The following is a 21,090-nucleotide window of genomic DNA, read 5'->3' on the forward strand; positions in this document are numbered from 1 at the left end:
AGAGGTGGAGAAATGCTTATGAAGTGGTTACTTTCTGCCATCTTGACCAAAGTTTAAACTCAAGCCTGCTTCTACCTTGAGATCCATAATTCCTATTCTAATGTATTTGTAGTTCTGCCCTCATCCCTTTGCTGAAGTAAACCAGTGTACAGAACTGGTACAGAACTTGGGGGATGCTCAGGACTCCTATGTAGTACAGCCTTTAGCATCAAGTCCTTTGACAACTCAGTTGTTACTGCAGATTTAAATGCCAAGTGGTGCAGTGTATATAACAAGTGGATTTGAAGCGCACACATGATCAGAATTTGTACTTCAAGTGTGCTGTTAAAGGCAATTGCTGCTGCCCAAACCTCTGTCAGCCACTTGATCTATAGTCTTATTGGAAACAAATCTGAGCTAGTAATACTGGTGACTGCTGGGAATATTTATCTCTTAATCTTGCTTAATTATGAGAAACTGGGACAGCAGCTGATCTCCGGATGCTGTTTCACATGCTGATGCTGTGCTTGACTCCTGAGGCAGCTCTTGCTCAGTCACTCAGCACATCCCACATGGCTGGCACCTCCCAGAGTCCTGTATTGCTGTCACTGTTCATAAAGCAGTGGCAAGGGGCACAGCCTGTGAGCAAGTTCTGAGTTTTATAAGCCTTGATCTTTCCCTCCCTTCTGTAAGATGAGGTGTATCTTAAAGCTTCCTACTCCTTGGAGGAGGGTTAATGAATGCCTGTATGAATTGGCTTGTTCTTCAGTTGTTTTCTGGATGCTTTTCCACCAATTTGAAGTAGAAATTGCCATAAAATCAATATGGCAATTTAAGAGCAAAAGGGTGCACAGATCCTTCTTAACAGATGTAAATCTGGCTTAAGATAAATGTGTGCTAAGTTGATTAGGAACAGATTAGAGCTAAAGCAGAATAAGGCACTCCTTTTAAACTCCACGGGGATGGTCTGCATTTCAGTTTAAATACATTTTTAAGAGGTTTTATTTCAGTCTTTCACCTCCACAGAAAGATGTGGTTAGTCTCCTGTTCCCTGGACCTTCAGGAGAAGGTCTTTTGAGTCCTTGAGCTTCTGCCAAGTCTGTAGTTGCCATCGCGAGCTGGCTGCTCGTGGTCATGCGAAGGCTTAGCAGGAGCACGTGTATGTATTTATCTATGTCTGTGGCATTGCAGAAGTCTACAAGCAAGCTCTTTGGAGACTCATCTGCAAGGGCAAGCCTTTGCACTCTTGTAAATTGAGAAAAACTACTGCAAAGTGCCTTAAAAATCTCACTTGGCCTTTTCTGAAGCCAGTCTTCTGGGCAGCCTGATGGGCTTTGGTTTGGTGTTTGCTTTTCAGTTCCTCTGGATGCACTTCAAACTGCTCAGCTTTCCCGTGTGTCTTGACTTCTTGTTTCATTTTGCTGGTGGATCAAGTTATGAGTGTTCAGTCACCTGTAGCCTTGACCTGTCTGCTGCCTCTGAAATCTTGGGGGCAAACACTGAGCAACCCTGCCCTGAGACAGCTCCAGTACTGGAGCAAGCACAAGGCAGTCACACCAGGAGGAGATGGGGTATGCTTTAAGCCAACCTGCAGACCACGTGCAGTGACAGTCTTTCTGGCATGTTTTTATTCTGCACTATTTAAAAAAATCTCCAAAAGACCTGTTTTGACCCTCAGCTGTTTGCACGAGACAGCAGGGCTGGCAGCAGCAGACTTGCTTATCTCTGGGGAGGGGGTTAAACTTGCCCCCAAAGCTACCGCTTATGCTGCTGCAGGGTGGGGGGCTTTGCTTGCTACGGAGCATCCCTCCCATGCTGTGCTCTGCAGCAGCACCAGGGCCTCTCCTGCAGGTGCCTTCCCCAGCTCCTGGCCAGGTTCCCTGAGCTCTCATGCCACCTAGCTGCTTTTCTGTTATCTTCATCTGCAGCTGCTTGGCCACGTCTAAAATACGCCAGTAGAATGAAATAAAATCCAACCAGTAAAGCCAATGTTGCTAGTTCAAATTGGCTTCAAAGAACAGTTGATAGAACCAGTAACTTGGCTCTTGCTGCTAAAAGCTGAGCACCATTGCAGTTGGCTTAACTGAGGAAATGGCTTAAAATGCACTGTGTCTCCAAAACGTTCTGCTTTGTAATTGGTTCTTCAAATTTTCATATGCTGTCTTAGGGCAAGTTTTTTTTGAACATGTATAGCAAGACAAAGCCAAATTCACACTTTTCCCCCTTTCTTATCACTCTATTAACCAGAGAGGGATAAGGGGAGATGTGCTATTGATTAAAGCACAGCATTGTTGCTCTTCCTCCTGTTCCTTATGTCTCTTCTGGCTCCAGCTCTTCTAGATTCATAGCAGCTTGTTTAGGCCTGAACCTCGTTTTTGGTGCTGTGTATTGGGCAGCAGCAGCCTCCTGCACTACAGTCAGCAATACGTGGCTGTGCTCCATGGCCCCTGTCCTGCAGAGCGGCTGTCCTCACGCTGCCATGTGCTGAGCTGGGACTGGCAAGCTGGTGGGCTGAAGCCACTTGCCTCCTGTTGGCGTGTTCCTGCACAGCAGTGCAGCCTGCTGGAGCGGAGATGAGGGCTGTCACTGCCGGAGGGGTACAAGCAAAAGGCAGCAACTGCAATTCCCTGCCCCGGTGCACGGCTTTGTCCTGGGGCTTCCCCCGCTCAGCCCTCGCGGGAACAGGCTGCGGATGCAAACGCATAAACAGTCTCAGGTTATTACAAAGTGACTAGGTGTGTTTGTAAAGCGGTGGGAGAGCGAATGCTGCTGCTCTTCGGGACGTGATGAACAGAGTTTGCCAATGCTTCAATTAATTGCACTTGAGTTTTATAGGCTGTTAAATGCTTGACAGCGCTGGCGTTTCAGCGTTCCCCGGGGAGCTCGCTGGGCTGCTTTCTCAGGGTTGCCTGGCGGGGGGAGGGAGCAGCGGTGGCCCTCCCCCTCCTCTCTCCGGCAGCCCCCGGCCGCCGCCCGCCTCCCGGCGGCCCGCCCGCATAACGGAGCTCTGGAGCCGCCCTCCGTGCACCACAGAGCCCTCCGCGCAGCCGCGCCGCCCCTTAGCGCGCCCGCCCGCGCCGCGCCCTCGGCGCCGCACTTCCCGCGTTACGTTGACGTCCGGGGGGGCGGGGCTCCGGCGGCAGCGGCGCAAGATGGCGGCCACCACGGGTGCGGGTGAGCGGGCGCCGGGCGGCGGGGCCGCGGGCCGGGGGCGCCGGCGGGGCCGCTCCGCGCCGCGGGGCTGCTGCGACCTCCGCAGGCGGCGGGGCGGGGGGCTGCCGGCGGCCAGGGGGCCTGGCCCGCCGTGTCGGGGGTGGAGGGGCGGCGGCGGCGGGCGCTAGGCCGGGAGGCGGCCGGCGGAGGGCTGAGGGCGGCGGCGGGGCCCGGCGCGGCCCGAGCAGTGCGGTGTGGTGCAGCCGGGAGAGGCGGGGGCCTGGTGCCCGGAGCCGGCCCTTCCCTTCTTCGCCGCGGCTCCCAGTGGGCCCGGCCGGCGCCTCGCCTCGCGGTGGGAGCGGCCCTGGCAGAGCGAGCCCGGGTCTGGGAGCGGGGAGGGGAGCCGACCCTGCGGGGACCGTGTCTCGGCGCTCTTCGGGCTGGCCCCGGGCGGCGGCCGCGCTGCCGCGGCTGGGACCCCTGTTCCGGGCCCGCGGCCCTCGGCTGGGTTCCGAGGTCCGGTCGCGGGGCTGACAGCCGCCCGGTGCCCCCGGCCCCGCGGAGCCGCCGTGCAGGCGCTTTGCTTAACGTGCTCCTCTTCTGGCGAGTCCTGAGTGGTCAGAGCTGACCCTGGGTTCTCCAGTCTTGGTAGTGACTGAGCCGTGACTGGAGTTATGTGGGTGATTTAGCTGCTTTAAGAATCTTTTTTCCCTGATAGTATCTTCCTGTTACATCAGAAGGATGTAACTTCCTTGTCAGGACGTGTATGCTTCCAGAAGTCGTTGTCTTTTTTTTGCCCCTTTAAAACTGCTACTTGCCAGCTTCGAGTAGCTAAACAAATCCTGCCTTTGTGTCTATCGTTACATGTTAAACAAAAACACTGCAACTAGCTTTCGAGTGGGTTTTTTTTCTTGCTGACATCCTCTAATGAACTTCGACGGGTCAAATAAATTAGTTTCACTTCTGTTTAGCCACTTTCTTTTTCCTGTTTTCTTAAGTCCTTACAGGGTTTCAAATATGCCACTGTAATACTTGTTTTCAAGTTGCTTCCTTTGAAGTTCACGTAGGAGCTCACCAGAAGCCTGTTCTTGAGGATGTAACAAAAGGAATAATTTCTTTACAGATAGGTCTGTATCGATGACTACTCTCAAGTTTTGAGAATAACCATCATAAACACAGATAATTCATGGTAATCAAGTTTATAAAAAGCCTTCCTGTGAAGGATGTTTTACAGATCCGTGTCTGAACATGTGTGATTGTGAGGTGTTGGAACAATTGATTAAAATACACAAAGAATGTAGCAGAGCCTTCTTCCCCCTCTGATGTCACATTATTCTGGCTACCATATTTTCTCAATAATCCTTTCAAGCTGCTGACTTTCTATTTGGCTGGAAGAACAAGGAAAATATTTGAAGCTAGTGCAGCTTTGTGAATGAATCACCTGGGTGGTCACAGAGGGCTGTGTGTGGAAAGGGACTCGGGCTGCTGTGGTAAAGTCCAAAGCTGGTCCTCCTGCACAGCTTTCCTTTTGCAGCAAATGGTCTTTGTGATAAACTTTTATTAACCATCACCTGCTAGCCACATTGTGTCTTTTGGGTTGCTTCCTGTCATATCATGGATTTCTGAAAGCTGTCTTGTTTCTTCAGTGCTGGAAGGGTGAAGCAATATGCAGCCAGGTAGATGTGAGCAGGGACAGCAGTTCCCTGTGTCTACAATGTGAGCATTTGACAAGCTTGAGCTGCTTGTGAGGTCCTGTGTGTTTAACTGCTGCTTGGGTGATGGGGAGGAGAAAAAAAATAAATCAGTGTGTGAGTGACCTCCAAACATGTGTTGCAATAACACTGAACTTTTGCAGTAAGCCCCAAACCCAGTGTGGGAGAACCTTCAGGTACAGACCAGCAGCTGACATTGATGACTCCAGCTGTAAATCACAGGGTGCCCTGCCAGCAGTGCTCTGCATTTTTTAGTGGCATCAGTAAAGGGTGCAGATTTTCCTCTTCTGGAGAAGAAAATGACATAGTGTCCAGTTCCTGATAGTGGTGGTGGCACTGCAATGCAGGTTGCATGGTTTCTTCTCAACACTGCACTGAAGGCATTGTCCAGCACACACTGATGAGTCTGGAAGGGACACCTTGTACTGATTCATTTGCTGGGAACCTTAGGGCAAGTAGCTTACTCATGTAAACCAGATCTTGCTAACACTTGCTTCGTGGAGTTTTAATGTATTCCTATTTGTTTATAAAACACTTGAGTATGTTTGATATCCTGAGTTTATAGAGGTTCATCAAAGGAGCTTAGAGATTGAGAATGGAAAGTACTCAGTCTATCTTTAAAAGTAGGTAGTGGCCCAGAGGAAGAACCAGTAGCAAATGTCCTTGTAACTTAAATTCACGGGGAATTAGACAGGTAAGCCTTATATTTGTATCTGATAAACTGGTCGAAATAACGAACAGGGAAAAAACTTGACCCTCACCTGGAAGAAATCATGGTGCAAGGTCCATCAGTATCACATAGAGGAGAATTCTGTGTGGATGATGATGTGAGTTTCCCACACAATTAATATAGGGATGAACAGAAACTGTAGTCTTTCTAATAAGGCTTTAGGAGTCTACAAACACCCAAACTGTCAGCGTCTTATCTGTCCATCCTTCAGACTGAAATGTCCAGCAGGAACGCTCAGCTGGCTCGGGTACCAGAGGGGATCTAGCTGAGAAATCAAGGGTTCCCCAGAAGCTGTGCTGCCTAGAGTCTGTGTTGCAGTTAAACTAAAGGAGCTTGCTCTGCATTTGCTGTCGTGCAGACTCCAGCATAATAATGGCTCCAAACCTGACTATACTGTGGAATCCTATTTGTCTGACTTCCATCCTGGGAAAAGTTTGATCACTTCATTTAAGCCAGTTTTCTCTCATGGGTCATGTAAAGGGGAGGTCTTTTAAAGGGCTGTGGTTGACACTGTTTAACAACAGGCTGAAGGAATTGAGTAGTAAAATGATTTGCCTAGGTTGAAGTTATTCAAGTCAGAGGAACGTGACGAACTCCAGAAGGACAATTCATTAGGTGTATGGTCATGACAGAGAGAAGAGCACAGATGGTTTTAGTACAGTATATTAAAAGTACATATTTGTAATTGTTGAGGGACTCCTTACATCGCTGTAAATTCAAAGTTACACTTGTGAAAAGGAAATGAGATACTATAATGAAGAAGGAACCACGTAGTAAAGGCTACGGAAGGTGAACCCTACCTCTGCAAATGGAGCAGGCTGTCTCCTTTGGAGTGCACTGCATACAATAGTCATTGTTATCTCAAAATAAATACTGCCAGCCACCAAGGACTTTTGAAGTCTGTAAGTAAAATACTCAAGGGTAAGGAAAAAGTAATTGAAGAGAAAAGGGGAAATTATACCTTCTTAAATAAGATGGGCTGTAAGAGCATATGAAATGGCAGGTGCTGAAAGAGCTGGCTGCAGACCTTTGTGCACTGTAATGGAAGGATGCTGTAGATTAAATAAGGAGGTAAATAGTTCAAAATCCATTAAAGAATATACTCAGTTGAATCTTTTCATGTGTCATGATATACATTACATAACATGTTTGAAAAGTGCCATTCTGGCTGAGAGCTTAAAATGATTCCTTAGGGCATTAGGTACGTAAGTAGGTAAGGATCATAGGAGATGTAACACTGACAGATTGGGGGTTGCACTAGATGATCTCTAAGAGATCCCTTCCAACCCCTACTGTTCTGTGCAGAAGCAAAGCCCAGGTTGGTGTGCATCCTGCCCTGCTGCTCCCCACCTCTGCTTGCCAGCTCTGCCTTATACCTGGAGTCCCCCACCACACGGGTAACTTTGGCAGAGTCTGGCAGGGTGACATCTTGCTCTTCAAACTGTGTCTTAGGATTGGTGAACCTAGTTGTGTGTTCACCTGTTGGTGGTGGTGTGAGTGTAAGAAACCGTGGTGCTGCTTTGTGGGTGGAGGAGGCGCTCAGTCAGTAACAACCATTTCTTTTCACGATGCAAAAAGGAAACGGTGGGTTTTCCCTGGTGAGCTGTAAAGATACTGTCCAGGACACTTGTTCATGGTGACTTATTTTCCAGAGTAACTTTTATCTGAGCTGGTAACATTTTGCTTTTCAGCTGCCATGCAAGCCATGCAAGCAATCAGAATGTATCTGATTTTAATTGTGCTGCTGCAGAAAAACTTTATTTGGCTTCAGACCTCAATGATGCTGCCAGTCTGCCTCAGACAAATGCTTTAAAGTGATCTCTTTCCAATTAATGTGCTTCAAGTGTTGAAAGACAGAACGGGAACGCACAGAACAGAAACCACTTCAGATTGTTTCAAGTGCTCAGGAAGTTATTTTGGTTGTGCAAAATATCTCAGTACCTGTCTCCTTTATCAGAGTGGAAATCATGACTATAAAGACAATGCAAAAAATCTAAATTTCCTGTCTCCTGAAAGTTTTTGTGACAGTTGCTGAAAGCCTTTTATTAATTTTTAAATACTCCATCACTTCAGAAGCTTCATACACCATTGTGACATGAAACAATTTACTTATTTTTTATAATTGCAGTGCTGCAAGGACAAGCTATCAAATTGTCAATAGTGGCAATCTCTGCAGAGATGAGAAATGTTTTGGAAAATAATAAAGCTGAATATCAAATACACTAAAACAAGCAACAGAAGAGCCTTTAACATATTAAGCAATAGAGGTGTTTAAAGCTATTGTATTTCATTTAAAGCTATTGTATTTCAGTTCCTGTAAATCAGGAACTAGTACAGAAAGAATTAAAATTGACCTGAAAGGCCAGTGAAGGTGTGTAGAAACCTTCAGCAAAAAGATTATTCCTCTTTTTAGAGCTTCTTACAAGTGAGGAGCATTTTCCATGTCCTTTGCTGAGGTCTTATGTGCAGTATCTTTGTGCTTTAATCCTGAAGGGAAATCCTTGTAATTTGATTTCACTTTAGAAAGGAAAGGCAAATGTATTCCTGAAGTGTTTTTTTGTGAGACGTGTTTATTTTGGTCTACTGACATCTTCAAAAAGATTCAAGAGGAGGTTCTACCCTGAAAGGCATATTATCCTCTTGTTTCACTGTGCTGTTTTCAGCTTGATAAGATTTCTGAATTTGAAATTGCTTCCACTATATAACTGGGGGAAATGAAAATATTAACCAGTGTAGTCTGTCAGAAAGTGTTGGTTTTAACTCATTAAAAACATACAATGTGCCTCATGTTAATGTACATTCGAGATGACAAGAATCTCTGACTGGTGATACCACTCTTAAAACTGTCCTAAGACACATTCCATCCTGTGTCTTTAGTCATGCTGTGATATAAAATAGATCTGAGAGTACTTTAAGGTCTTTAAATGTCTGAGTTGGCATGTAGCTGTCTTCCAGGAGTACTCTTCTTTCATAACAGAACTTAGTAGGATTCTGACCAGACACAGTCAAACTCCTTTTGTCCTCATTTCAGCTCTTTGTCTCTCAGTGTTGCAACTCATTCCTTGGAAAAGAGCTGGGTTGTGAGGTGCTGTGCTAGCAAAGGCTCATCAGTACTGGTCCTCCTGGCAACAATGCTCTCAGGCAAAATTTTTGACAAGGAAGACAGAAGGTCCTGATTCTGCTGAAGAGGATGTCACTCAAAACCTAGCAGCTTTTTAACTGCATCTTTGAGCTCTGTAAAGCACACATCCTGACTTTCTGGAAAACTTGGTCTGTGGTTTAGGTTGGTTCTCTAGTTTGCTGTAAAAATATTTCATGAACTTTTGGTGACTGGTCAACTAGTGTGTGGGGTGGAGGCTTCACAAATGCACCTTTATGAAAAGGTGAACTCGTAGAAAGACTGTACAAACCTGAGTCACTGGAGAGCTTGTCAGTACATTCACAATTTAGTTTTCATAGGTTTGCTGTTGCAAACAATAGCAAATATCTCCTTTTGCCGTGAAATGTTTCATCAAATCCATTTCTGGGGGGGGGGGGGGTATTTCTGTGCAGTCAAGCAAGCTGCAAGTGAAGCAATTATTTGGATATTATTGTATTTTTGTATCAAATGAAGCTGCTATTTGAGAATCTTCATGAACCATAGGGAAGGTAAATTAAAATGCATAACTGAAAGTACTTTCAACAACCTGATTACTTTTTAATTGCCTCTTACTTTGTTTAGGTTTTCTTGTGCTAAATGAAGGACTCTTAGAAAAACAGGTTTGTTTGGTTACTACCTTGAAAGGCTCAGTTGCCACACTGAGAAGATTATGCAAGGTATTTATTGAGAGGTGGGAGGACAGCACACAGTTGACTCAAGGTTGTGTCAGCTGGCAGAGGGCATTCCTAACTCTGAATCTGCAATGGTTTAACCATAGAGGTTGTTGGGCAAATACTGTCTATGCCTAGAAGAAGTCAGATCACTTTCTAGGAGTCTTGGTGGACAGCAAACATGATGATATGTTTGCATATGACCACAAGTGATAAAGTTTGTGTGGTTCCTGAGGTTGATGTCCCAGCAGGATGTGGTAGCTGACCGTGAGCGCCCCAGGGCATTGCAAAGGAAGAGGGGACTGAGTTGGCTTCTTGCATCTTTCCAGGCTGACCAGAAGGATTAATCTGGTTTTTTATTCTGCCTTGCTTAAGAGTGGGTTATGTAGAAATTATTTAAAGCATTTATAATCATGGGTTCATAGTTTTTAATATGTGTATATGTGTGGTTTTCTTCCTGTGGAATCGCCTGAGAACGTATCAGGGAGGGAGCTGAGTGACCGTCTTGGATATGACTCTGAACTTGCCTTCTGTAATGGCTGAGGTGCTAGTCTGAGCTTTAGCATAGAGATAAAACATTTTTAGAAGGCAGTGATGCTGTTGGACAGAGTGATTTGAAGTGACCAATCGTCTCCCCTGGCCATTTTATTTTCTGTGAAGTGCATAAAAACTCGCACATGTGTACTTGAGGCTCCTGTAGGGCTCACAAGGGAGCAGTTGCTGTGTAATTAATATTCATTCATATTAGCTTTTTCTGTGTGATGGGAGCCAGCGCACAATGTGACTAGCTAGCTCTGTACCGACCTCAGGCTTGTCAGAGAACTCAAAGATCCTGTGTGACTTCTATGGCTCTGATTCACACTGAATCAGAGCAGCTGTGTCTGAGGCGAGCTCGGAAATCACGTTGCCTTCTCTTCCTGTAAGGTTGTAAAGCCAAGTGTAGCTCTGGTTAGCAAATGTTGCCTTTCAGCCTTGGCTGTGGCCTCCTCAAATATATATGTGATGATGTAATTTTTAATTACATGATCATTTAATTTTCTTCAGGCAGGATTCCTGCCTCACCCAGTGAGCAGGGTACGTGATGCTCAGAGGATGAGACAGGTGATATTTTTTGTTTGCTTCTGTGTTTTGTGGCCTGTGTCTCCTTACCATAAAGCTGAGGCCTCCTAGGTTATTTGTTTTGATCTAAGTAAATATCAGTAAATTATCTTTGCACCACTGATAAATATGAGGTAGTTTATCAAGTACTGAAGTACAGAGACTGGGATGATACTGTTGAGCCTGGGCACACTGAAGGCAGCTCTTCTGCTGGCTTTGGCGTCTGTGAGCAGGGAGAGGCTCAGGTCAGGTTTCTAATAATAGCCATGGACAGTTTCCTTTGCAGCATCACCTGCCTTGTGGACTGAAGGGTGGAGTTCACCCTTAGAAAGGACCTTTTGTTTGTCCTTCCCTGGCTGTTTCTTTTCCTGGGCACCAGCAGGCAGGGCTGGAGCCCAGTCAGCAGCTTCAGGCATGGTGCAGCTCTGAGTCATTCCCCATCAGCAGCTCTCCCATGCATCCACCGCAGCAGAAATAGTGAAATAGGTAGGGTATGTGTAAGGAAAGGTAGCACCTTGTTCTTCAGTTCATAATCCATCTGTTTCTCATGTTCCTCGCCTCTCTTATTTGCTGCATTGGAGATAGATTGCTCTCTTCTCTGCCTCCCCCAACTACAGCATGGAGATCACTGAGAGTATAGTTAAAAACAGGCTGGCCAATCTGTCATGATTCAGGCATGAATTGCATACTTGAACCATCATATGCCCAAAGTACACAAGAGACATACTTTTAAGACTTTCTGGGAGGAGAGAGGCTGGAGTTTTTTGTGCAGGGGAAGTGATAGTAGTCCCCAATAGGCTCCATTACCACCAAGGGTTTGGGACTTGGTTAGTCTTGTGGCGATGGCTTCACCAGCCCCAACTGACTCATTTCCTTTCACAGCCAAAGATTTGTATTACTCAGCAGCCATGGTAACAGCACGGTGTCCCTGGGAGCCGAAGATGTTAATCTGGCATGGACTTATGTTTGAGCCATGCTCAGCAGATCCTGTACGTGTGGTTTGGCGTAACTAGTGCAGGTCTGACATCTTCTGATGCTGCTTGACTAATTCTGGGTTTCTCTTCATACTGTTGCTACAGCTGTGTTATTGGATTGTGTTTCCCCAGAATATTCTTGAACATGATTATTAGATATGTAGCAAACTGGCCAACAAACTAATTCCTCTAGTAATTTGCTTTTTTTGTTTCTTTTATACTTGCTTTGTAGTGAACAAAATTTGAGCAACTCTGAATCTGCAGTGAAATCATTTAGTTTCTTTAGGTCATTAATATATTAAAAAGGGATTTTTAATTGACTTACTCAATTTTAAGGACTGCTGCATTTCACAATGCCTTGGATCCTCTGTGGTTTCCACATGGCCAAGCAGGTGCAGAGGTGATTTTCAAAGCCCTTAGTCCCTTTCTGATGTTCTCAGAGGTTGGTGCCCCAGCCATGCTGGAAGTGCAGCCTTCTGACTTCTCCAAGTTTGCTGGGTTCCCTTTGTAGGCTGATTTTCTGTTATTGTGTGCTGGTGGGTAGTTAACTTTATACTGTGGGGGGAAACAACTCCAAACCCCAAATCCAACCTTTTTTATGTCACATTAAAATAACTTTATTAAATATATCCTGGCAACAGTTGTGCTGTTGTTGGAGAGTGACATGCTTCGTGTAGGTGCTTGGAAGGATGTAGTGGGTTAACCCTGGCTGGATGCTCACTTCACTCTTGATTCCCCTCCTCATCTAGGCAAGGAAGGAAAAAGGTACTGCAAAAGGCTGAGGGGTCAAGATAGGGACAGGGACATCACTCACCAGTTATCATCATGGGTAATACAGACCTGACTTAGGGAAAATTAATTTATTACCAATCAAATCAGAAGTGGGTAATGAGAAAATAACAGCTAAACTTTAAAACACCTTCCCTCCACCTTTGCCTTCTTCCCAGGCTTAACTTTGCTTGATTTTCTTTACCACCTCCCCTGCAGTGGTGCAGGAGCATGGGGAATGGGAGTTGTAGCCAGTTTATCACACATTGTTTCTGCTGCTCCCTCCATCTCAGGGGGAGGACTCCTCACACTTCCTCTGCTCCAGTGTGGGGTCTCTCCCAAGGGAGACAGTCCCTTATGAACTTCCCTCCCACAGGCTGCAGTCCTTCAGGAACAGACTGCTCCAGCATGGGAGCCACCCACTGACTGATGCCCCAGCAGCGATCATTCCCCCCTCAGCCAGCTCCCCCCAGTTTCTGTACTGGCCATGACATCCTATGACATAGAATAGCTCTGTGGCTGGTTGGGGTCAGCTGTCCTGGCCATGCTCCCTCCCAGCTGCTTCTGCACCTCCTCACTGGCAGAGCACAGGAAACTTGAAATGTCCCTGACTTGGAATAAAGGCTACTTAGCAGCAACTAAACCATCACGTTATTCTCACACTAAACCCAAAACACAGCCCTGTACCACATACTAGGGAGGAAATTAAGTCTGTCCCAGGCCAAGCCAGAACATGGGGATAAGAAAATTTCTCCATTTTGCTGTGTGTTTTGAGGATAAATGTGCCAGGAGTTAAGTGCTGAAATTCCTCGGTGGTGGAGGTCATAAGTCCAAAGGATGCTATTGCTGCTGACAAAGCCCACTTAACTTCAGATTAACCTACGAATGTTATGAAAGAGTTTTATTTGCTTTGAATGATATTTTTAAAAGCTCTGAGTTGAGTGATGTCAGACCTCTCGTGGTGTCAGTTTGTAGAGTCTTTTACACTTTTCTGCTATGAAATCATACAGATGAGTGCTAATTAGAGTTCCATAACACTGTTTGTATCTCTGAATGGACAGCGATTCCCTTTCATTTTACTGCCTGTCCTAATGCCTGAGCTGTCACCCTTCTAGCATGTTTCATTGTGGATACTTTGATTTTGCTTGTAAAGTTCAAAATAAATATGGGGATGTATTTTTCATAGTATTAAGACATGTCATTCCAAAGGCAGTGATATTTTAATGTTTTTACTCAAAGTGGTTCCTACAGCCTGACCAAAAGTGTCAGGGAAGTTACTCTAGCTTTGCTTCTTCACTAGATTTTTCAACTCAAGATATTTTTCTCATTGTTTTCAGGAGTAAAAGTTCCTCGTAATTTTCGTCTGTTGGAAGAACTTGAAGAAGGTCAGAAGGGAGTAGGTGATGGGACAGTTAGCTGGGGCCTTGAAGATGATGAAGATATGACACTTACAAGATGGACAGGAATGATTATCGGGCCTCCAAGAGTGAGTATCCCCTTAAATATTCAAACAGTATCGTTACTTTTCTTTTTCTTGCCCCATTCCTTCTCTGAATCATCCCACTGCAGTAGCAAACACCACAAATATTTTTAGTACCTTCCTGGTTAGTTCTTTTACATGTCTGCTTTATATTTACAGATTCATTAAGACCTAACTTTAGAGATTCCAGGATTCTAGTACTCTTGAATACAGCAAGGTTTAAAATCCTTCGGCTAGTGAGATTACATGTGGACCTGATGTAGGTACAACGTGGATGTTTTGTTCAGTACTGCTAGTCTTTCTGTAGCTTCTGGTTGAGTTTCTGGGATGTTTCTGTTGCAGCAGTACTCGTTTGCTCTTGTAGAGTTTCAGCTAACTCATAAAACACAAATGTTAATGAATTCAATTTCTTCCCTGAATGCTCTCTCCCAGAGTAGCTTCGTACACTGCTACTAGTCCCTGTGGTAGCATTGTTGCTTTCTCTCTCTTCTCCTCCCAAGTCCTACTAAACTGTAGGTCTCCACTCTGATAGGGAACTTGAGGATTGAATTATGTGTTGTGTGTATTCATGTATTCTAAACCCCAAACTTGTCTCCAGTTTCACTGTTGATCTCTGTTCTGTTTCCTTAATATCCTTACCAGGAAATGGAAGTAGCTGATTCTCCTTCCTGCAATAATAGATATTGCCTCCTGTATCTGGCCTCAGCATCACTTTTCAGTAATTCCAATGTTCAGTCTATTATATGCAAACCTTTACAGACCTTTAACCATGCAACTGCCCTCTGTGTTTCCATTCTGTCTGTTGCCTGTTCTGACACATGATGAGGTTGTACAAGAATTTCTGTTGTGGCGGCATTCCATATGCAGTGTTTTCCATCTCATCTGGAAGTGTTGCTTACTTTGTGTCTACTCTTGTGGTCATTTTGATAGTTTATGATAAGCCCAAATCATTTTTCTAGAACAGCATTTGGTTTTAGAACTTGAGGAGAGTGTTAATGAACCTGCATTAAGAGAGTGAAGAAAGCTCACTGTGTGCATACACTTCATGGAAAATTTAAGCAACATTGAAATGTGATTTAGAAAATTAAATAGAAAGTGAAATGTGCAAACAGGCACATGATAACCTGTCAGCAGTGAGAGAAGTTTGTATGTCCTACTGCTGACCAGGGCCATGGGACTATCACAGAAAACGATTCCACTGTGCCTCTTTTATCTTTCTGACTCACTTAAAATAGAGTTGTTGTTGGGTTTTTTTTTTTTCCCAAAAGAGCCTTGACTTCTTTTGAGTTTATTGCTGGAAAGCAACAGGCTGTACTGAGAGAGTTCTTTGGGAACTTTGTCATTCTTGTTTGCTGAGTGGCCATCCTGCTTTTGGCACTTTCATACTCAGTTATATTATTACCGTTATTTTTTCTTCATAGTAAGTGGGAAAACTGGCTCTGGACTAAAACGTGAAATCCTGTTTTCTTCTGGATAGAGAGCAGTCATGCCTGTAGCATGTGAAGGATCTCATGTTGGGCATGCCAGAGGGAAAAATGAACCATGTTAGGGGGGGAGTTAGATCTGTACTACTGCTCTGAGTGGTCCTGCTACCATACATGGAAGCATGTGTCTGCTTCCCAGACTTTGTGTGGATGGTTTCACAGCCAGTGATTCATCTTGTTCGTACAAGCTATTTAAAAACAATGGCACTGTCAAAACTTGTGCTTTATCTCTACATATTTTATATTGGCTATAGACTTGTGGACAGACAAGGCTTTCCCTCACCAGCCTGAATGTGGTGCAGTTATTTGCAAAGAACTTAAAAAACTGCACAGACCTCTGGGCTGTGAATTTCTCTGCACACAAGACACACTCAGGGGCTTGATCAGGAGACCTGGGCAGGCTGAGCAGCACAGGCAGTTGACTTTTTTCACCAAAACTTTGTGACAGCATTCAGTTTGTCACTGCCCTGGCTGGGCATCTGACAGGCTCCCTGGCCAAAGCTCTGCAGGAGTGAGGGAGGCCCCAGTGCCAGTCAGCACTGGTTAGATGCTGGTCCTCCCCTGGGTGGCTGCAGGCTGCTCTAAAGCCACTTCATTTGCACAGATGAGAAGTGGCTGCATCGGGAAGTCAGTTCTTGTATTTTTCTTAGTGTTTTGCATCAAAACACATGTTAATATGAAGGGAAATGTTAAGAAATTCAAGGGTATAACAGATTCTTGAGAGTGATGGCAGAGTTTTACATTGAGAAGCTTTTATGCGTTGAGTAACCATTCTTAAAATCCTGATGGAGACTGGATTTTTGCTCATGGTCACTGCCATGTGAGTTTGATATTCGTTGCAGCGTTGAAGGTGAAGGAAATTATGTCAGAAGCTCTAAATCTATAGAGCTTGTCTGCCTAAACTTCCAGTGATGATCCTGCTGCTGTTGGACACTTGTGCTGGCTGCCTGGATGGCCCAGCTTAGCTGGAGCCCTGTGCCAGCCTGCAGCAGATCAGGACATCAAAAATAGTTGTTCTCAGAATGCAGAAGAAAACTAACTGTTGTTTCTTTTAATTTAAATATTGAAGAATCAACGTAGCCATGTTTCATTTCTCTCTTTTCTGTACCCATTGCTTGATTAGTGAAAAACTTGTGATCCAGGATTTCTCTCGATTAGCTGTGAAGTACAGCAGAGTGTTACTGCAGTGGAGACAAAGTGATAGTGTTGTTGGGGATCAGGATGTACTCTGCAATGTGTTGAGTCTTGGAGCACTCCCCTTCCTGAGAACTGGCACCTTGGTTTATGACCCAAGAATATTTTTCAGGCATGGTTCTAGGACAGGCTGACTTTAGATAGTTGCCTAAACTAAAGCTTGTGGCTTCAGTTTCAAGGTAGTGTGATTAGTAAACTGCTGAAGCTGCTTTATAAAGGTTGCCTGAAAAGTAGGTATCTGAGTTGTATGATGATTACACAAATCATTGCAGTTGTTGAATGGGAAGCGGTGCCAGCTTCATTCTTTTCATGAAAATTTGATGCTCAAAAGATCAGAAGAATTTATTACACTGAAGAGGTAACATTTGATGCTCTGTGTATTACACAATGAACCCAAAACAGAGGTGGCCAGCACAGCCTATAAATGGCTGCCCTTCTGTTTCTCAGTTCACATGTCCCTAAAGTAACCACTGTTTTAACCAAGTGCTTATTGAACTGCCTCATGTAATTCTTTCCCCCTTTCTTTTCCCCTCAGACAATTTATGAAAACAGAATATACAGCCTTAAAATAGAATGTGGGCCTAAGTATCCAGAAGCACCTCCATTTGTAAGATTTGTAACAAAAATTAATATGAATGGAGTAAATAGTTCTAATGGAGTGGTAAGTTTTTTGGTTTTATTCCTTTCAATGTGGTTTTCATGTACAGCTTTGAATTACTGCTTTGTTTATACTTGCAACTTGCTTAAGTACTTACTGCTCAGTGATATCGTTTGCTTTGAGGAGGAGAGGGGGGTAGAAGGGAACACAAACCAAGTAGGCCCTGAAGTCAAAACATGGAATTTGCTTTTCCTGCCTTTTTGCAACTCACAAATAGTTGCATCATGCAGGGATTTATTGTGCTTTTAGACAACCACTTGCTTGGTTTCTCCCACTTAGATTCCTTATAGGCTCTTTAGTTGGAGGGGGTGGGGGGTTGTTAAGTCTATCCAGCGTATTGATTCTGACAGGAATGGTGTTTTTGTCTGTTTTAGGTGGACCCCAGAGCCATATCAGTCCTAGCAAAATGGCAGAATTCGTATAGTATCAAAGTTGTTCTGCAAGAGCTTCGGCGTCTAATGATGTCTAAAGAAAATATGAAACTTCCTCAGCCACCTGAAGGACAATGTTACAGCAATTAATTAAAAACAAAACAAACAAAACCATGCCCCCCTTATTCAATTTAAGCTATCTTCATTTTCCACAGTAGTACATTTTCTAGATGCATCTTGTAGACCTCAGAATACTGGAAAGGAAGTTCCCACTCCAAGGAAGTTTTTCTTGAGATACTGTAAATGATACTAATTTTTTTTTCCCATTTGAAATATAAGTTGTGCTATAACAAATAATCCTGTCGTGTAACCACTGTCCACATAGCTGAACTTCTGGTATCAGGAAAAGTCTATTTAAATTTATTACTGTCAAGACCAGTGTGGCACATCTAACTTAACTGTGAAAGCATACATCCCACAATCACCTTGCTGCGTGTCTGGCCTGGGTTGTGGTTGGGTTTTTTTCCTCTTTTTCTGTCTTTTGCAATAGAGTCGAAGCTCAGGGCTATTTATTAGAGTAGACACAAAGGTTTTTGCTTCCAGTACTACGCTGGGCTTTATGGACTACTAATGGGGATGTGTGCTAACCTCAGTCATCCCTCCCTTTGTGCTATCTCTAGTAAAGGCTGAATGTGACTGTGGTCGTTTTTGGGTTTTTATTGTTTTGTTTTTAAATGCCCTGATAATCTGGGGCAAGCTTTCCTTCTTCCCTTTGGCCAAGGCATAGATTGTATTTCTCTTCCTGGTCCCCCTCACCAGTGTCCTGGGCTTTGGGTGAGGGATTCAGGGTTCTTTTAATCTCTTCCCTCTTCCCCTCTTTTTAGTGGGGGTTGCTGCTTTCTTTAGCCCCTCTTTGTGACTCTTCTCACCCCTGGCCCGCAGGGGTAAGTGTTGGGGCAATAACTTGACCTTTTTCCCTTCTGCTTATCGTTTTGGTTTTGCAACAAATTTAGTCTTCACCAGCCTGGGAAACAAGAGTATCTGTTCTGCTGGCAAAAGGATTTGCCCTGTCCCTCCAGCACTGCTGCCACACCGCCACGCTGGCCGCGGCCCACTCCCAGATAGGCTTTTGACATGGTGAAAAGAGCAGTAATTTACCAGGATTGCCGAAAGCTGCTGCTGCCAAACTGTAATGGGGGAGCTCTGAGATTCTGAACACACACTCCAGCTCAAAATAGTTGTGTTTTGGTGCTTCGGATTGACCCGAGAATGTTAATTAACGAAACGTTGCACTTAACGTTTGGCCCTTCTAAAGACATGACGACTCCAGACAAATCAAACCCCTGATGTAGGTTTTACTAGGGTTCTGTAAGTCTTAGAAGAGAAATCTCTTTGGTGAAGATTTTGGGGAAGTGGTGCATACAGCAGATTAAGGACCTTTATTGGCTTTGCATCCTGGCAAATCACTGCCTTTTCTGGTTTACTGTTTTGGACCACTAACTGCTGACATGTGGATGCAAGCTTACGTTACAGCCAACCTAGTGTGTCCTCAGTTTTATGACAAATTCAGTGTTTGTGTAAAAAAAAGGAAAAAAAAAAGGAAAAAAAAGAGAAAAAAGTAAAAAGAAACACATTTTAAAGCAGCAGCTATCAACTCAATGAACAATTGATGTTTCCATTAACTCTTTTGAGGAAAATAATAGTTGTAAGGATTTAACATCCTCTGTAATTAAAGTTTAACATAACAGTATTCCATAAGCAGCCTTTTTATTGTATCAGACCATTGCCTGATTTTAATATAATAAAAAGTGTGCATTAATATTAGAAGGCTTTAATTGTATTTATGTTCAGGATTTTGATCCCTTATGGAATTCATGATTTGTTGGAAGTATTTTCCTACAGATCACCTTTAGCTAAGAGTATGTGAACTGGTGGTGAAAGGCAATTGTCTTTATCCAGCTGCTGCTGCTGTGCCAAGGAGAATCTTTAGTTTCAGTTTAAACTCAGACTCCTGTAGACTTGGCAGTTGGTGATGTTACCAGCTAAGGGACTGCTGACATGAGTTGGTAGGTACAGGTGCTGTGTCATTGCAGTGACCTTTACATGCTGTAGTCTGAGGAAACCAACTCCCCGTACAGCACGTTAGCGCTGTCTGTCAAGTTCAAGGAGAACGTCACAACCTGAAATTTTACCTGTTTTCCCCTCAAACGGTGAAGTGTAAAATGCTGACCTTCTCTCCCAATCTGGATAAAAACGGGGCTGTGACATGTTGGCCTTTTCCAAGGGTAAAGTGTGTCCACTTCAGAAGATTGCCAGAAGGTGCTCATTGTGCATTCCCTTCAGTGATGTGGTGGAACAAGCTTCTTCCTGGGTTAGGAATGAAAAAGGGAATAACTTTTTGTGAAACTTTGTGAAACTTGCTGCTGGCTTCCAGCCTGGAATACTGCTGGAAGTCCTTTGGTAGCTTGGAGGTTATCTGTGAAGACAACACAGCTAGTACTTTGTCTGACTTCTGTGTGTGTGTGTTTATTTTAAATAGCTTGGTATCTAAAGATGTTAAATGGGAATCAGAACAATGCTGGATAATTATAGCCTGCTGCTTGATTATCTCTGCTTTTTCAGAGCTATTGTAAGAGTGCCCTTGCTCTGTTCAGGAGGATATGGTTGGTGCATGTTCAGGGCCTCTCGCAACCTTCCTACTTCAACTTTAAAACCTTCAAGCTGTTTTGCTTTGCAAGTGGTACAGACGAGAGCTTTGCACCCTCACCCGGGCTGTGTCCCCGCCAGGAGCTGTGCTGGCAAGAGCTGTGTGTTAACATTTGCCACATGAGGTTGAGTGGTACTTTAAAAAAGAAAAAAGCGAGTTCAGTGTGAAGTTTCTCACCCAGGAGTTGCAGCCTGTGAACACGTCATTGCTCTGTGGGTCCACTCGGCCAGATGGGAGCCCTATGGACAAAGAACACCCTAAGAGTCATCTGCCACTGAATGTACAGGTTGTAGCTTTGTCAGTGTGGGAAGAACCTTGTTGTCCAGCAGCCTGGCTGCTTGCTTGGGCTTCAGAAACGAGGTAGGGAGACAAAACAGCCTCTAACCTTTGCTCATCCAAACTCTGGCAGTGTAGAGGCAAAGTGTTGAGTTGATCCCTGCTGACCCTCGCTCTGTGTCCTGAACCAGTGTTCTCTAAGAGGGGGCAGTAGATAAAATGAGTGGATTTGCCATCAAATAACTGCTGTTGCTTGGAGCAGGTGCTGCTCGAGGTGCTTGGTCAGAGCAGGATATAACTGTGGCTGCTCCTTGCTGCTTGCTACAGAGGATCCCTGCGCCCTCCTGGTACCTGATGTGCCTAGAGCCGCCCCCGCCTGCCCGTGCTCTCCGTGGAGCCAGCCCTGGAGTGGGCTGGCGGGGCGAGGGCAGTAGAGGGAGCCAGCGAGCCGTACAAGGTGAGAGTCTGAGGCGCACGTGGTGCTCAGTGGGATGTTAACTCTTCTTGTGGAAACCGCTTTTTTACCCTGAATCAGTTTCAATTGTTAAAGCCTGTTTATCGTGGCTTTCTCACATCAGCTTGCTAGGGAGGAGCCAGCACTGCAGTGAGATTTGAGTTGTTAGTGAAGACTAATGGTTGGTTGCTTCTTGCTTTGTTGTAATTAAGGTCTCTCTGTGTGTAGGGACTAATATGCTT

At 44.7% G+C, this 21,090-nt stretch overlaps 1 protein-coding gene across 2 annotated transcripts; it reads left to right on the plus strand.

The window, feature by feature from the left end:
* The first annotated feature begins 3,104 nt into the window (after positions 1-3,104).
* Positions 3,105-18,107, plus strand: UBE2V1 (ubiquitin conjugating enzyme E2 V1). Of its 2 annotated transcripts, none has more exons than XM_062008809.1 (4): positions 3,105-3,153; positions 13,562-13,710; positions 16,918-17,043; positions 17,415-18,107. In XM_062008809.1, exons 1-4 carry the CDS (start codon positions 3,132-3,134, stop codon positions 17,559-17,561), a joined length of 444 nt encoding a protein of 147 aa, XP_061864793.1. In that variant the 5' UTR covers positions 3,105-3,131; the 3' UTR covers positions 17,562-18,107. The 2 variants fall into 2 exon arrangements, with proteins under 2 accessions (XP_061864793.1, XP_061864794.1); XM_062008810.1 differs by having other exon boundaries at positions 3,106-3,147.
* Positions 18,108-21,090: the final 2,983 nt, after the last annotated feature.

Source organism: Colius striatus, chromosome 16 (assembly GCF_028858725.1).
Source record: "Colius striatus isolate bColStr4 chromosome 16, bColStr4.1.hap1, whole genome shotgun sequence".
NCBI classification, from domain to species: domain Eukaryota; kingdom Metazoa; phylum Chordata; class Aves; order Coliiformes; family Coliidae; genus Colius; species Colius striatus.

Coding starts and splice junctions, on each gene's coding strand:
- UBE2V1 (XM_062008809.1), top strand. CDS start 3,132: ATGGCGGCCACCACGGGTGCGG. Junction 13,711..16,917: donor TGATTATCGGGCCTCCAAGA/GTGAGTATCCCC, acceptor TTTTCCCCTCAG/ACAATTTATGAAAACAGAAT. Junction 17,044..17,414: donor TAAATAGTTCTAATGGAGTG/GTAAGTTTTTTG, acceptor TGTCTGTTTTAG/GTGGACCCCAGAGCCATATC.